This window comes from Trachymyrmex cornetzi, unplaced genomic scaffold (assembly GCF_001594075.2).
Source record: "Trachymyrmex cornetzi isolate Tcor2-1 unplaced genomic scaffold, Tcor1.1 scaffold570, whole genome shotgun sequence".
NCBI lineage: Eukaryota > Metazoa > Arthropoda > Insecta > Hymenoptera > Formicidae > Trachymyrmex > Trachymyrmex cornetzi.
This window is the reverse complement of record NW_017299883.1, coordinates 604,396-621,618: the sequence shown is the minus strand read 5'-3', so window position 1 is coordinate 621,618 and position 17,223 is coordinate 604,396. Positions and strand designations below refer to the sequence as shown.

The window sequence follows — 17,223 nt, the reverse complement described above, 5'->3', positions numbered from 1 at the left end:
ATTAAATATAATAATTTTAAGCCAACGATAACAGGCGTTCGTGGTCATATGCCTTTATAATTATATTGTCTTACAATACTGTACAACAAGTGGTTAGAATAGTCAATGATGTACGCTATAACTTTAATAAGAACAATATCACGGTTATGCTACTATTGGATATTGAGAAAGCTTTTGATAAAGTATGGATAGATGAGCTTATATATAAGATGATTGAGTACAAATACCCTAATGTGCTTACTAAATTAATATACTCATATCTCTGTGATAGAAAATTGCAGGTTAAGGTAAATAATATAAAATCTGAAGAAAGGATTATAAGATTAGGGGTGCCACAAGGCTCAGTACTTGGGCCAGCATTGTTTACGATATACGTTAATGATATAGTTAGATTTCCAAAAACTAAATTAGCTATGTTCGCGGATGATACTGCAATTTATGCACATTCTTTTAGTGCAATAGTAGCTACTAAACAGATACAGATACATATAAACTTTTTACAAGAATATTACAAAAAATGGAAGATAGCACTTAATGCTGCAAAAACTGAAACGATTATAGTTTTTACCAGAAAAATCAAAAATACAAAAATTATTCAGCCAATTAAAGTATACAACCATGAAACAATTTGTAAAAGTACTGTAAAGTACTTAGGAATAAATTTAGACTATAAATTAACATATAAAATGCACATAAATTCTGTTATGAGGAAAACGTATATGACAATGAAGCAAATATATCCGTTAATGGTGAAAAGGTCTGCAGTGACCAGCTATAATAAACTATTAATGTACAAGATGATACTAAGACCAGCAATAACATATGCAGCAGCAGTATAGTGTGGCACAGCTAAAACAAAAATCTAAAACCTCTACAAAGTTATCAAAACAAATGCTTAAGATTAGTGCTGAATGCAGGAAGATATAGTAAAATAGATGATCTACATAATGAAGCACAATTACCATACATTAGGGACTACTTATTAGACATTACAAACAGATTCTATAATACACAACTAGAGTATAACAAACTCACTAAAGACATTACAAGTATAAGATATAATAATGTACCTGAGTATTATAAGTATGAGTTACCGTACCAGAAATTAGATATTTTCCATAAAGCGTTAAAATATTTACAATAGCAACTAAACTAAAGGTAACGCATACGAGTATATCCCCCATGCATTAATTCCGCAAATAATATATAGGTTTTTTATTTATTAGTTTTCCTATGAACTACAGACAGGGTAGGATAACACATAACATAAAACAAAGGCTCAAATATTAGAAACGAATATAAGCTAGGTAGCTTACAAATAATTTATAAAGTAGGTTAAGCTAGATTAAGCAGGAACTACAAAACCAAACGAAATATGTATAACTTGTTATGTAATATGGAAAATAAATATACTTTTAGTTAAAAAAAAAAAGTTTCTGTACGATTACAGAGGTCAAGCAACGCGAATGGTGGTTCACATTCGGATGGGTGACCGTTTCAAATTAACGTAAAATTAATTCCCGTAATATTTTCTCATAAGACCCTGATAATTTTTCCTTACAGAGCCCTGATCAATTTTTTTTACACGGCCCTGATAGTTTTTCTTTATAGAGCCTTGATAGTTTTTCCTTATAAGGTTCTAATAATTTTCCTTATAGGGCCCCGATAATTTTTCCTTATAGGGGCTTGGTAAACAAATTTGTTACATGCCATGTAGGGCCCAAATAATCTGCCCTAATAGGCCCCGATAAATTTTAGGGTATATTTATAAGACCCTTTTTTAAGCCCTAATAATTTTCTACACGGGATCTCTTTCAATTAATTAAATACTCTTTCTACTAATTAATTAAATATTCTTTCTACTAATTAATTAAATAATATTAGCAGTATAGTTTTCCTAATTTTATTTGAAATGTTTAATTTAAGAACAAAATATTAAATTAATAAACGATAATATTAGGCTCAAAATATTAAAGAAAGTGGGGAAAAAATTTTCTTAAGAAAAAGAGAAAGATGTCGAATATATAGTTTTTAGATTTCCCCGAAGATGAAACTTTATTACTAATTTATAATCTTATTTGAGACACTTGATAGACTTATCATAAATATTGAAAACGTGACGCGTCATTTATTCAAAATGACATCCTTATCGTCGAGAACGAATACGTTAGCGATTCATTTTCCTTCACGGGAAAACCTATTCCTGGTTTGTCGAACGATTTATCGGAAGGAATAAATGAAAGACTATATAGCAAAATCTTATTTTCTTCAAATACTATAGAGAAGCTTTACTGACAACGTCGCCGATAACCAACTCTTTACTTTATATCTTATAGCATTTCTTTCCAGCAATTTTAGGCGAAATTTAGAATAATCATCTCATCGCTTTATATCTCAAAGCATTTTTCTTCAATTTTATGCGAAATTTAAAATAACAATTGATTTATTAAGAAAAACGAGAAAAGTCTACGTTCGACTAACGATAGACTGGCTTTCAATTACTTGGAACTTCTTCGAAGATCGTACCGATTGCGAATGTGATACATTTTTTTACGTTACAGTCCGATATTCCAGAATTATTGTGCTTATCACGAGTTCGATATCATAACATATTAATCGTATCAGATTTTTTATTTAATTGTTTATTTCAGATTAATTATTGACTGACAAAGTGATTTTAATGATGGATAAATTTCATTTTCCTTAAATCCCAACAATTACATAACAGTATACAATTAATAAATTTCTAATTTTTTTATTTTTATAAACATTTTCAAGTTTGTTTTTTATATAAGTATTTGATGAAAGATATTTTTTATATCCTCTATCAAATATTTTTTGAGAAAAACGAGTAAATCTGTATCTCGCATAAATATTTACAGGCTTATTCAAGCTTCCCGCGTAAATATTTACGAGAGAAATGCTTCGTCAATTGTCTCCCAGAAAAATGACTGAAATGCAATTACTTCTGCGTATTTGTAATGCGATCTGCAGGGGTGACATCGAAGCAAAAGAAATGCGTAGTCAAACAACCGCAACCACAAAGAACACGATACGCTTACTCGTGGTTGTATCCTCGTTCACAGAATAAATTTCTAAAAATAAAATTTTTGCATGATATGCATCATATATCTTGTGTAAATTATCCTTTGACGTATCTCGTAAAATTATGTAAAAAAATATACTTCAACTTCAATGCTATCCGGACTATTTCAATAAATGTAAAATACAATTATCAATAATTATTAAATCAATAACAATGAATTAATAGTTAAACGTTAGTTATCTCAACATTATGTACCAATATACACTATTAATATTTAATTCGTTATAGATTCTGAATTTTATTAATGATATTTCAGTCAAAAAGAATATTTTACGAGAATACTTCATAATACTCGATTAACACGCATCTTATTGAACTCGCCCGCGAAAACGCGGAAAAAAAGTGGACATCACAACACGGAAACATGCGCAAAATTACGTGCATCTCAGATTTCCGTGAGAATACGCCCATAAGATCAGTCCCGTGACATGATTCGCCAGTTGTTTATTCCTGTCGACGATCATGAACGAATTCTTTTTTGTTACAATATTAACTAGCATTCGAGATCGTGCACAGATTGCACGCCCGAGCCTCTCCCGCGATCCGTGATTGCTCGCGGAAATTGAAATGGAATAAAAATCATGGTATGCATAATCGCTCATGATTTTTACGTTGTGGGAGAGAAAGGCAGAAAAACGGAGTGTGTCTTGATCTGTGGGAAGGGTGTCATTATCGCGCACATTCGTATGAAGGATGCGAGTCACGATTTGCTGCACAATCACGCCGCGCTATTTAAAAGGAGAAAATACTTATTAATTTAAAAGTTATTTTTCATTTTGACTCGCGTGTGTGCGGCTTTTCATACTCCGCCAACAGAAAAAAGATTTATGTCGAGCGAATGTATTAAACAGAGCAAATAAATGTCACATAAATTAAATCTTGTAATTTTGCATAAAAAAATTAGAATCTCTTTTACATTTCTTAACTATATTGTTTATCAGTCTAATTTAATTTTGCTCTTCTACTTTTTTTTATCGTTATATTGTATTTTAGAGGATTATTTCAAAGCTTGTGACTTCTTTTTTAAACTCTTGCGTCTTGTTAGTGATTTACTGTGTCGACATAACTAAGAACTGCGCTCTATACCATGCTTGTTACGTGAAAAGAATAGCAGAGTCCTTTCTGGAAAATGAACAGAGGAAACAAAACATCAAGGCCAAAATACATGGTACAGGGAAGCTCAAGGTTGTTAGAATATTGTCGATCTCACTGCTCGGGGAATTCCGTGCACACACGCAGCTTCCTCGAGATACATATAAGTGGTTTCATCGTAAATTCTCAATATAATCCAGCAAACTGCCGTATGAGTAAAAAAAATATTTCTGTAAATTATTTTTGTTTACCTAACAGCATTTCTTTTGCAGTGAAAATTTTTACTTACGTTTGGCGCGATATTTCTCTAAACGCGCACGGAGATATATCTTCAATTTTTTTTTATCCATTACTAATATAGTTTTTAAAAAACCGTTTTTTTCAAGTTACTGGAAAAAAAACTGGAAAAATTCCCGTTTTTTTCCGAAAAATTGGTTTTTTTTGGAAAAATTGTTGTTTTTGCAATATAGGGTAACTCCGGTATATACGCCGCACCTATCAAAAACTTAATTTATTAAGTATTATTTACTATGTTTAAAATAAACGAACTATATCAGTAAAAACTTTGTACTGTCTACTACTATGAAAAAAATATTAGAAATCCGAAATATTTAGTTTTCGTATTAAAAAATAAACTTTTTGAAATCTTGCATTTTTGATATATATAGATAATGGGTGGGATATATGGCAAAAATGCAAGGGCTTCAACAAACTAAACAAAGCATACGAAAGCAAAGCACTTGTATTTTGCTCTATACAACATGCTTTACTATTCCTCTACACGTATGTATCGCGAAATAACCACTAAGTCTTTTACACGCCTTACAGTAATCATTTTATATAGATTACAATTTATGATGATGCTACTAATTGTTACACACACATTGACAGATCGATTCAATAATTTCATTAATATTAACAGTAAGAAGCTAAAATTATAACTCAATTTTTTCTCACTTTCGCGGCGTAAATCCCAACGCGGCGTATATACCGGAGTTACCCTATATACATAACATGCTATTTAATTTTTAATGTCCTTCAACAAATTAATGTGATCCAGAAAGTTATGTAATCTTATTTTTGTTAAAATTTTTATTTTTCTATTTTTAGACCGTATATGTGAGAAACACAATCAATACTAGAAATTTAAATGCCTATTACGGCCGAAGCTGGATCTTCGTTGCTTTTAAATAATTCAATCTTAAATTACTAATATATACTATATATGTACTTGCATATATACCATATTGTAGTCTTTTTCAAACTGCGCGCCGAATTGTTTTTCCGGACTAAATAAACGCAATTAAAACTACTCTAGTAATCGCGAATTAAATTGACAAGCAATTTAATAATTTGATGCTACCATCAAGCATCATATATTATAAAGATGTTAATATATTAAATTTTTTTTTTCTTCTATTTTTATAGTAAAATCTAATCTAACCTTCCTATGGTGCATAGCAAAGCATTAAATACACGACTGCGCATTGTACTGCGCAAGTGGTTACTATAGATACATCACCTAGGTTAAATCGGTTAGATTCAAAAATTTATAACTCTTTTAATTCTAAAGACTTTATGTAATTCGTCTTAATCTGCACATGACAAAATGTGTGTGTTAGATTTTGTTTAAATTAGATATAAAAAAAAGATTACAATTAATTCTCATATTTTATAATATTATTAAAATAAGATACTTCGTTTAAGCATTGAAATTAATATTGAGCTAACTTTTATATTTACGTTTACTACATCACTTGATGTGAAATTTAATTATGATTAAACGAACTAATTTAAAAACAAATGTAATCTTAACAACTAGTCTGAAGAGTAATTTAAGTTAATACATATAACAGTGTATGTTTCGTATGTTTTATTGAATACGTTATGGGACCTCAATTCTGTTAACTTATCCAAATTATCCCGCTATGTACCCTATATACAATTATTTTCTTTACAAAAAGAATCGAGAGCAAACATGGTAGATTTTACGAACACGCGTGAAATTTTTCTAAAATGAATTTTTCTACCCTTGGGGAAGAAATCGAAAGAATCCGCGGAAAAATTGGAAAAATTCGGTTTTTTCCGATCCTTTAAAACTATAATTACTAAAAAATACTTTAAATTAGAAATTGGTTTATAATTTCGTATAATAAATTTATGAATAGATTTTTACTCGATAATTATTAAAAATATTTGTATCTTATTGCTTGTACTACAAAAGTTACGTTTATTTGTTACATATTAACATGAACATTTTTTATATTTGTCAATTACTACATAGTTACGCTAACTAATATGAATTCCTGTAAAAAAAAACGACAATTTACATTTATTAATGTTATATATTAGGTTAAATCAAATTAAATATATAAATATTAGGTTTTGCTTTATATATATTTTGATGACAAAAATGTATAATTGTAAAATATTAAAGATTATATCTCATAAATAACATTTAAAAAAGCAAACAAATGTTCAAAACATTTTTTTTTATTTTGTTGATAAGAAAAGATAGGATATTTTAAAACTTTTTTATAACTTGTATAAATAAAAAAAGATATTGAATCGAAAAAAGATTGCGAGACTAACTTATTTTACGCTCACAATTTGTAATCAGCGAATCAAGCGGCACACAAAAAAAACGATAAAAAAATGAAATAAAAATGTTTTATTCGAATAAGATCTGTTGAAGATCTGTCGTAAGCGATTAAATTTTGCAATCAAGCGAACACAACAGTTGGAATCAGTAGAAAGGAAAGGCATACTGCATAAAAGAAGAAAAGATCTACGAACGTAAAAGAAAATAAATAAATAAAATGACAAATCAGAAAGATGAATTAGAAATAAATTAATTTAATCGGATGTTATATTAGATGCATGATAAATTATAGTATCTTGATGAGATGGACGATCGCTTCTTCGGGACGGGCGATATAAAGAGGAGCTCTGAGAACAAGTTGAAAGATAAACGACGGGTGAAGAGGTCGAGAGAGGAAGAGCGGAGGATTATAGACGGAAATCAAAATCACTCGGGATGACATTCTTGACGCAGTCAGGGGCACGATTGCTGTGGGAAAGACGAATTTTTTATGGGTCACTTTGTGTCGGCCCGTTTGAAACCGTTACTACTGATGGACGCGCGAATCAGTTAAGTTTAATCATCAGCCATACGGTATTGTACTACGATTATTCATCGCCACAGGAGCAGCATCACTCCCATGCTTTGATTTCAATTTCGTGCAACAAATATCCACACTATGGATAAACTTAATCACTTCATTGCGTTCCTCCGCATGCAGATCTCAGTATCCGCGTTCGGTTGCGTAATGGTAATTGCAAAGCAAAACATTGAATAAATTAATATAACGGAGTTGTGGAAAAAGAAGATTTTACGAATGCAGAACTCGATCTATACGTTAGACAATATTACGAAATCCTTTCATTTTCGTCAACTTCTGCAAAAAAAAACAGAGAACTGAATGCATAAATTCTATATTAAATATACGTATAATTATTTTTACTATAACAAATATTTAGCGCACATTGGTCAAAATTTTTAAATAGGTTTCCCGTAAACCTAAAAAGAAACAAATTTTTTCGCTTCGTTTTATTTCACGGATATATCACGACTGATAGAGAGGCTCTGGATTTTGTTCTTGTGTTGCGGAGATGTGTCCCTCGATTTTTTATTATCTACTTACATATGCAGCAGACAGCGAGCATTCTTACAGACTCATCGGGTGGCGTGCAGTCCGGAAAAATCGGCTTCAGGACGTAGACGCTGAAAGTTAAGGCCACGATAGCCTGACTGCAAGGACGCACTATCATGCACTCAACCCATAGTCTGATAAATGCTAAAAAGGGTCCAAAAGTCTCCATAATGTATGCATAATCCGCCCCCGATTTCTTAATCATGCAACCAAGCTCGGCGTAGCAGTAAGCCCCTACCTGTGGAAAGATATGGAAAAAAAAAACAAGAATTTAATTAATACATGTATCATTTAATTTATTATATATGTCACTGCTTACATCGAAATGTATTTATCAGAATTGATTTGCAATTGTATCAATTTGAATTTCTATGCTGTCACTTGAGTAAACGGTGTGAGCTGAGACATTGAAAAACCCGAATTCAATGCAAAAGAATTTTATTCATATATACGAGGGTCGTCTGAAAAGTTTTGAGCCTAACATAGAAACAAGTAATTTTTCGGTCAAATTTAATTTTATTTTTTCACGTAGTCTCCTTTTAAGTCGATACATTTTCTCCAGCGATGCCCCCATCCCTTTAATCCATTCAAATAATACTGAGCGTCTTGCTTTGCAAAATAGGCGTCTACGGATGCGATGACCTCCTCGTTCGATGAAAATTTCTGTCCTCTGAGCCAAACTTTGAGCCTAGGAAACAGAAAAAAGTCACTGGGGGCCAGATCTGGTGAATACGGTGGATGGTCAATTAATTCGAACCACAATTCGTGAATTTTTGCCATAGCGACCGCCGAAGTGTGAGGCGGTGCGTTATCTTGATGGAACAGCACTTTCTTCTTTTTCAAATGCGGTCGTTTTTTCTCAATTTCTGCCTTCAGTTTGTCAAGCAATGATGCGTAGTACGTCCCTGTTATTGTTTTACCTTTTTCAAAATAGTCGATCAACACAGTTACATGACTGTCCCAAAAAACAGTCGCCATCACCTTTCCCGCCGATAAAACCGTCTTTGCTTTCTTCGGAGCAGGTTCATCCTTCACAGTCCACTGTTTTGATTGTTCTTTCGTTTCAAAAGTGAAGTGGTGAACCCAAGTTTCATCAACCGTTATTAATCGACGCAAAAAATCTGACTCGTTTCGCTTAAACCGCTTCAGCAGGGTCTTAGAAATGTTCATTCAAATGCGTTTTTGATCCAGAGTGAGCAAGCGCGGCACCCAACGTGCGGTTAACTTACGCATGCCTAATTCTTCAGTCAATATATGACAAACACGTTGGCATATCACGTTCTTTTGATATGCCAACAGCCTCTGCTATCTCCCTAATATTAATTCGACGGTTGTCCATTATCATTTGATAAATTTCTTCGATGTTATCGGTGGTGATCGCAGTTGTTGGCCGTCCCGAACGCTCATTATCAGCTAAGCTGGTACGAACACGTTTAAATTCAGCTACCCATCTTTTCACGGTGGCAAATGATGGGGCAGAGTCACCCCTATTAAGCTGGACCCCCCCACCAGCGCAAATCGGGTCCGGACATATTGAAAAATTTAGTGTTCTTTTGTTGCTAATTTGTTGCTCCAGAAAGAATTTTGTTGCTCCAGCCGTACCGCAGTAAAAAAAAAAAAAATGGGTGGGTCCAGCTTAATAGAAAGCTGGACCCCCCTTAGTCAAAAAACGGATATAGAGCTGCAATATCAAAAAAACAAGTACACCAGATTTTGTTGCTTTTTTGTTGCTCCAGAATAGTGCAAAGAATCATCAAAAAAATTCATTTGTTAAACAAATATCCATAAATTAACAAAATTACATCGTCACGCGTAGCAGCGTTATGACTAAAAGATACATGTACAGAGTTAGTTGCTCGGAAATTTTTGGTACCAAAATGTTCCTTGTAACGTATATTATCGAAATATACCCATTTCCGGTTTTGTTGCTAACTCTGACACATGCAAAATAATTAGTTTATCCCAGTCGGTGTCCGCGCCGAGCACGTTATTCACTAAAAGATTGTTTAAAGAATTTGTTGCTCGGAAGTTTTTGGTACCAAAATGTTCCTTGTAACGTATACTATCGAAATATACCCATTTCCGATTGTGTTGCTAACTCTGACACATGCAAAATAATTAGTTTATCCCAGTCGGCGCCCGCGCCGAGCACTTTATTCACTAAAAGATTGTTTAAAGAATTTGTTGCTCGGATGTTTTTGGTACCAAAATGTTCCTTGTAACGTATACTATCGAAATATACCCATTTCCGATTTTGTTGCTAACTGTAACACATGCAAAATAATTAGTTTATCAGAGTCGACGGGCGCCTACGCAGATAAACTAATTATTTTGCATATGTTATAGTTAGCAACAAAATCGGAAATGGGTATATTTCGATAGTATACGTTTCAAGGAACATTTTGGTACCAAAAACATCCGAGCAACAAATTCTTTAAATAATCTTTTAGTGAATAAAGTGCTCGGCGCGGGCGCCGACTGCGATAAACTAATTATTTTGCATGTGTTAGAGTTAGCAACAAAATCGGAAATGGGTATATTTCGATAGTATACGTTTCAAGGAACATTTTGGTACCAAAAACATCCGAGCAACAAATTCTTTAAATAATCTTTTAGTGAATAAAGTGCTCGGCGCGGGCGCCGACTGCGATAAACTAATTATTTTGCATGTGTTAGAGTTAGCAACAAAATCGGAAATGGGTATATTTCGATAGTATACGTTTCAAGGAACATTTTGGTACCAAAAACATCCGAGCAACAAATTCTTTAAATAATCTTTTAGTGAATAAAGTGCTCGGCGCGGGCGCCGACTGCGATAAACTAATTATTTTGCATGTGTTAGAGTTAGCAACAAAATCGGAAATGGGTATATTTCGATAGTATACGTTTCAAGGAACATTTTGGTACCAAAAACATCCGAGCAACAAATTCTTTAAATAATCTTTTAGTGAATAAAGTGCTCGGCGCGGGCGCCGACTGCGATAAACTAATTATTTTGCATGTGTTAGAGTTAGCAACAAAATCGGAAATGGGTATATTTCGATAGTATACGTTTCAAGGAACATTTTGGTACCAAAAACATCCGAGCAACAAATTCTTTAAATAATCTTTTAGTGAATAAAGTGCTCGGCGCGGGCGCCGACTGCGATAAACTAATTATTTTGCATGTGTTAGAGTTAGCAACAAAATCGGAAATGGGTATATTTCGATAGTATACGTTTCAAGGAACATTTTGGTACCAAAAACATCCGAGCAACAAATTCTTTAAATAATCTTTTAGTGAATAAAGTGCTCGGCGCGGGCGCCGACTGCGATAAACTAATTATTTTGCATGTGTTAGAGTTAGCAACAAAATCGGAAATGGGTATATTTCGATAGTATACGTTTCAAGGAACATTTTGGTACCAAAAACATCCGAGCAACAAATTCTTTAAATAATCTTTTAGTGAATAAAGTGCTCGGCGCGGGCGCCGACTGCGATAAACTAATTATTTTGCATGTGTTAGAGTTAGCAACAAAATCGGAAATGGGTATATTTCGATAGTATACGTTTCAAGGAACATTTTGGTACCAAAAACATCCGAGCAACAAATTCTTTAAATAATCTTTTAGTGAATAAAGTGCTCGGCGCGGGCGCCGACTGCGATAAACTAATTATTTTGCATGTGTTAGAGTTAGCAACAAAATCGGAAATGGGTATATTTCGATAGTATACGTTTCAAGGAACATTTTGGTACCAAAAACATCCGAGCAACAAATTCTTTAAATAATCTTTTAGTGAATAAAGTGCTCGGCGCGGGCGCCGACTGCGATAAACTAATTATTTTGCATGTGTTAGAGTTAGCAACAAAATCGGAAATGGGTATATTTCGATAGTATACGTTTCAAGGAACATTTTGGTACCAAAAACATCCGAGCAACAAATTCTTTAAATAATCTTTTAGTGAATAAAGTGCTCGGCGCGGGCGCCGACTGCGATAAACTAATTATTTTGCATGTGTTAGAGTTAGCAACAAAATCGGAAATGGGTATATTTCGATAGTATACTTTACAAGGAACATTTTGGTACCAAAAATTTCCGAGCAACTAACTCTGTACATGTATCTTTTAGTCATAACTCTGCTACGCGTGACGATGTAATTTTGTTAATTTATGGATATTTGTTTAACAAATGAATTTTTTTGATGTTTCTTTGCACTATTCTGGAGCAACAAAAAAGCAAGAAAATCTGGTGTACTTGATTTTTTGATATTGCAGCTCTATATCCGTTTTTTACTATGGGGGGGTCCAGCTTTCTATTAAGCTGGACCCACCCATTTTTTTTTTTTTTTTACTGCGGAACGGCTGGAGCAACAAAATTCTTTCTGGAGCAACAAATTAGCAACAAAAGAGCACTAAATTTTTCAATATGTCCGGACCCGATTTGCGCTGGTGGGGGGTCCAGCTTAATAGGGGTCAGAGTCCCCGTAAACAGCGTCCAACTCGGCTTTAATTTGCATAGACGTATTGTCTTTCAAATGCCAGAATTTAATTATAGCACGATATTCAATTTTTTCCATTTTTACAAAATGACACAAATGATTGTCAAACAAAAACTGAACGTCCAAAGTGGCCACAATTGTCACAGATATCTTTCGTAAGTATCACGATTATAATACCAGAATGGCTTTGATGAGTAACGCCATCTTCATGATGAGGCTCAAAATTTTTCAAACGACCCTCGTACATTGCCGTAATTAATCAATCATTCTTTTTTTTATTGGTAAATCTACTAAGGAGCAATTACTTCAATTAATACGTTGGCATCAAATATAATAAAGAAATCAATTAAATAAAAATCAACAGAACAAAAGTTATCGAGAAATAGTTTTCCTAAAAAAAAGAAAGGGATAGATTATGCGTACCATAGAATAAATTCCGGACGCCGTCCAAACTAGAAGACTCGCATTCACGCTTCCGGTATATTTAAGGACTCCCGTTGGACTGACGAAAATGCCAGAACCGATGATGGATCCGACGATGACGGTGACACCATTGAGAAGCGACATTTTCGCTTCCAGCTTAATCTCGTCGTTGCCCTTTTCGACGGTAGGGACCGGATCATAGGGCCCCTTCTCGCCATCTTTAATGCTCCCTGATTTCGACATTCTTTCTGAAATGCACAAGGAAACTATACTTTGTACGCATTTTTTCATTCGTCAAATATTTTTCTTAAATCTATTTGACATTTTCTATTATTTTATATTTATGATATTGTCTCAAGTGAAATAGAACCGACGCTATCGTCTTATGTCATTATGGTAAAATGTACATGATAGTAAAAAAATTTATTATAAACGTTTATTATATCGCTACTATAAGAAAGTTTTACATATTAATCTTAGTGAATATTTATTTATTAATTATATCGAATATTAAGTAACAGAACTTAGTGTAAAAATTGCAATTTTAATTTTTATATAACATCTGATCTACACTCTTTTTGAAATAATAATAGATACATTTATTATTTACGCCAAGAAGAGTCATGAACATTTGTTGATTGTAAAATCATTATCTTATTGATGTTTGCTTTTATTTATAAATTAAAGGACTTTGTATGTGTAGTAGATGAATTTATGAGCGAACTTATCATGCTATCACGATATCTTGAAATTGCTTTAAACAACGGAACATACAGTGCGAATACTTTTCGATGTCACAACGCAGCTTACAATTAGATCAGTTTTATCGCTAAGATGTATCGTTAAAACAAAGATACATTTTTGTGGAAATATTAACAAACTGATAAACATGAAAATATTCTTTTACCTATTTCAAAAGCCGTTGCGATAAAGCATGCCTTTGTGTACGCATGAATACATTTTATGCATTTGAATCTTGCTTTTTTTTTACCTTGGAATAATAAGGAAAATTGTTCAAAGTTTTGTAAAGTTTATGATAATTAATGTTGTTATTCTCGTTAAAACGAGTGTAAACACTGTTACTCGACATTCAACAAAGATCCAGCCAAGTGGTGTATCCTCTTGACTTTTCATTAGACAATTCCTTAGAAAGATCGTGCAGATAAGACTGTTGCAGTTTGTTTAGATATATGTGCAATGTATTGTAATGTCTTATTACGTAACAAATTGACAACTCTTCTATCTTGATTATATCCGCGCATTGCTAGAATAAGTCAAAAATTGTATCTCATCACGCAAGAATCACGTAAACTATTGAAAAATCATTCCTTCTTTATACGCATTTTATAGTATTCTTTATTTCCTAAAGATATATTTCTTTTCCATCAAAAGGGGAAAGGATTTCCTCCTGAAATAATGAGCACTCTTTATTTTACATCTTATTCACGAGATATTACAAGCTATTTAAAGACCGATAATATCTTATTTTGTGAGATTATTTGCATTTTCCAGAATAAAGATAACGTAATTTACGATGTTATCTTGTAAAATAAAGAGCGAAGATCCATCTTCACATTTCTATTTTTCTTCTCATCGGTTCTAAGTAACAGGATCGATACGCGTGTATAAATCGCGATTCTGTGTTTCATTGCCGAAGACTACTCCCGAAGGATTTCTCGTTCTGAATAATGCATCTGACAATCGCGCAAAGCGGGATGAAAACGCGATCTTTCGTAATGAACTGTGTCGATTTATCTAGGATAGAAGAATCTCGTGCGTGATGATATAAGCGAGAATTCCGTGTGGGCCAAAGGTTGCTTTTATTCCAATTTTTACTGATTCTCCGCATGCAGCAGACAAGTTTGTCCTATGAAAAAAAATTCACTGAATCTTACTTTTCTTATCAGTTATACAAATAATAGATCTTTATCACTCAAAAAGGTGATCTTGCAGTTATAGCGGAAATTATCTAAGTACGAAAAATATTATAGCTAAAATAGATAAATTTCTAACAAGTACCGTGATATTGGATATGTATTGCATCTAATCATATAGAGAGATAGAATTTAGATTTGAGCTATAAATTCTACGCGTATGATACATAATTTTCTATCAGATATAAAAACAGCTATAATTCTAGCTGAAGCAGCACAATATTTTTTTGCGTGATTAAAATTAAATAATCATTGAATGTACATCTCGATCGTTCTAATACAGACATTATTAAAAAAAAAGTGTGTAATTTACATGTAGTCTCAAAAAGGAGTCGGTACTTAGAAGGAGGAGAGTTATTGAAAATTGTGTATAATAATATTAACCGTCGTGTTTCTTAATATATCTAATGTAACCAGATGTTCCGATCTCGACGGTCTCGCTTTTAAGGTGCTTGTTCTTTTATCCCACCAAACGTGTTAAATGTTCAGATTTTAGCAATATAATAACAAAAAAATCCCGCTGAAAAATATTTTATAAATTTGGCCAAATTGCAAAAGCATAGAATATGTATCACTTCCAGTAATATAGCAGTTGAAAAAGTTATCTGCGCGCACAATGAGCAAATTGTGGACAGCGGAAAAACTCAACAACTTTATACATTTATTTTGGAAACAATATTATATATATATATTAGAGTGGCTCTTATTTTCGACTTTCGAATATTTTTTGCAGCATCCCTCAAAACGATTTCAACTTAAGAAAAAAAAAATCTGTGTAAAATTTCATCCCAATCGAATAAGAGAAAAACGTGCCGCCGGACCTCCGAATTTTATTATAAAATGAAAAAATCATCGATTTTTTTAAATATCTTTTAAGTTATTAAATTTATCAAAAAAAGTTTTAAACAAAAGTTGTAGATTTGAATATCGGACATATTTTAAGTTCTATTTATTTTTTTCGTATGACAAACGATTTTCGAAAAAAATAAAAAAACAGGAAATAGATTAAAAATTGTTAATAATCTTATTAATTGACTTGAATATTTTTAAATAAGGGAGGTATAAAAATATATATATTCTTGATTTTTTAACTTGGAAGGGTCATTTTAGAAAATTTTAATTATAATTTATAAAAAAAATATTAGAAACCGTTGATATAAAATGCTATAATTAAGATTAAAAAGTAATTTGTTTTTGAGAAAAATTTAGAATATTATATTTTATTGTATCTCTCTCTCTCTCTCTCTCTCTCTCTCTCTCTTAATAATAATAGAATATTTTATCATATCTTAATATTGTGAATTAAGATAATTACAAATTAACATATTTTATATAGATTATTTTTATTATAAAACTTACAGTCTTATAAAATCTTATATCTTTTTAAACAATATCTCTTTTTTATAGTCGAGAAACCGACGGGTGGTAATCATTCACAATTTGCAGAACATATTGTGCTTGTTGTTCGTTCTTTATAAATAACCTGTTATAATTTTCCATCAATTAAAAACCCCTTTCTGCCATTAATAACTCGTAATTTGTTCTTACCATTAATAACTCGTAATTTGTTCACTACTTTCAGCCCTTTTTGGAAACCAGTGTTTTCAGATCAAGTTGATGGATCTGTTTGCAAGAATTGATCATCTAATTCAAATCTTTTAAAAAAATTTTTTATTTCGGCAGAAACGAAATATTCAAATCCCTTTTGCATAAAGTCAGAAATTTTTTCATCTTTTATTAATACTCGATTAATATTTTCGTCACATGATTCACGATTTAAAGCATCAATCATCTTTTGCTTCAATTCTAATGGCAAAGTCAAATCAAAAAATACCAATGCGATAGCTTCAGGGCTTAAGTACCATAAATGGTTCCTCAATTTATGCAAAGTAATTCAAGAAATATTATGATCAATCGTTCGATATTCGTAAAACTTAGACAGAATCTTGAAATCCTAATATGATGCTTTAGTAGCAGAAGACACATTAAACCATGCTTCAACGTAGATACTATGTACGTTTAGGAACCATTTATAGTATTTTAGCTATCGTGAAACTATCGCATTGGCATTTTTTTATTTGACTTTGCCATTAGAAAATATTAAGCAAGTATTAATAAAAGATGAAGAAATTTTTGAATTTATGCAAAAGGGATTTGAATACTTCGTTTTCATCAAAACTATAAATTTTTTTAAAAGATATGAATTAGATGATCAATTCTTGCAAATAGACCCATCAACTTGTGGTCTGAAAACACTAGTTTCCAAAAAGAGCTGGAAGTAGTGAATAAACTACGAGTTATTAATGACTACGGTAGAAAGGGGTGTTCAATTGATGGAAAATTATAATAGATTATTCACAAAGAACGCAGAACAAGCACAATATATTTTGCAAATTGTGAATGATTACCACCGTCGGTTTCCCCGACTATAAAAAAGAGACATTGTCTAAAAAGATATAAGATCTTATAAGAGA

General features: G+C 32.2%; 1 protein-coding gene across 2 annotated transcripts in view; it reads right to left on the bottom strand.

Moving 5' to 3' along the window:
• Window positions 1-17,223, bottom strand: part of LOC108766193 (Y+L amino acid transporter 2) — a 53,813-nt gene that overhangs the window by 16,254 nt on the left and 20,336 nt on the right. For both annotated transcript variants that reach the window (XM_018515350.1, XM_018515349.1), the window contains exons 2-3: window positions 12,816-13,063; window positions 7,903-8,149 (exon numbers count right to left, since the gene is read on the bottom strand). In XM_018515350.1, the coding sequence (XP_018370852.1) occupies window positions 7,903-8,149; window positions 12,816-13,058 (490 nt within the window). In that variant the 5' untranslated portion in view covers window positions 13,059-13,063. The remainder of the gene's footprint in view (window positions 1-7,902; window positions 8,150-12,815; window positions 13,064-17,223) is intronic.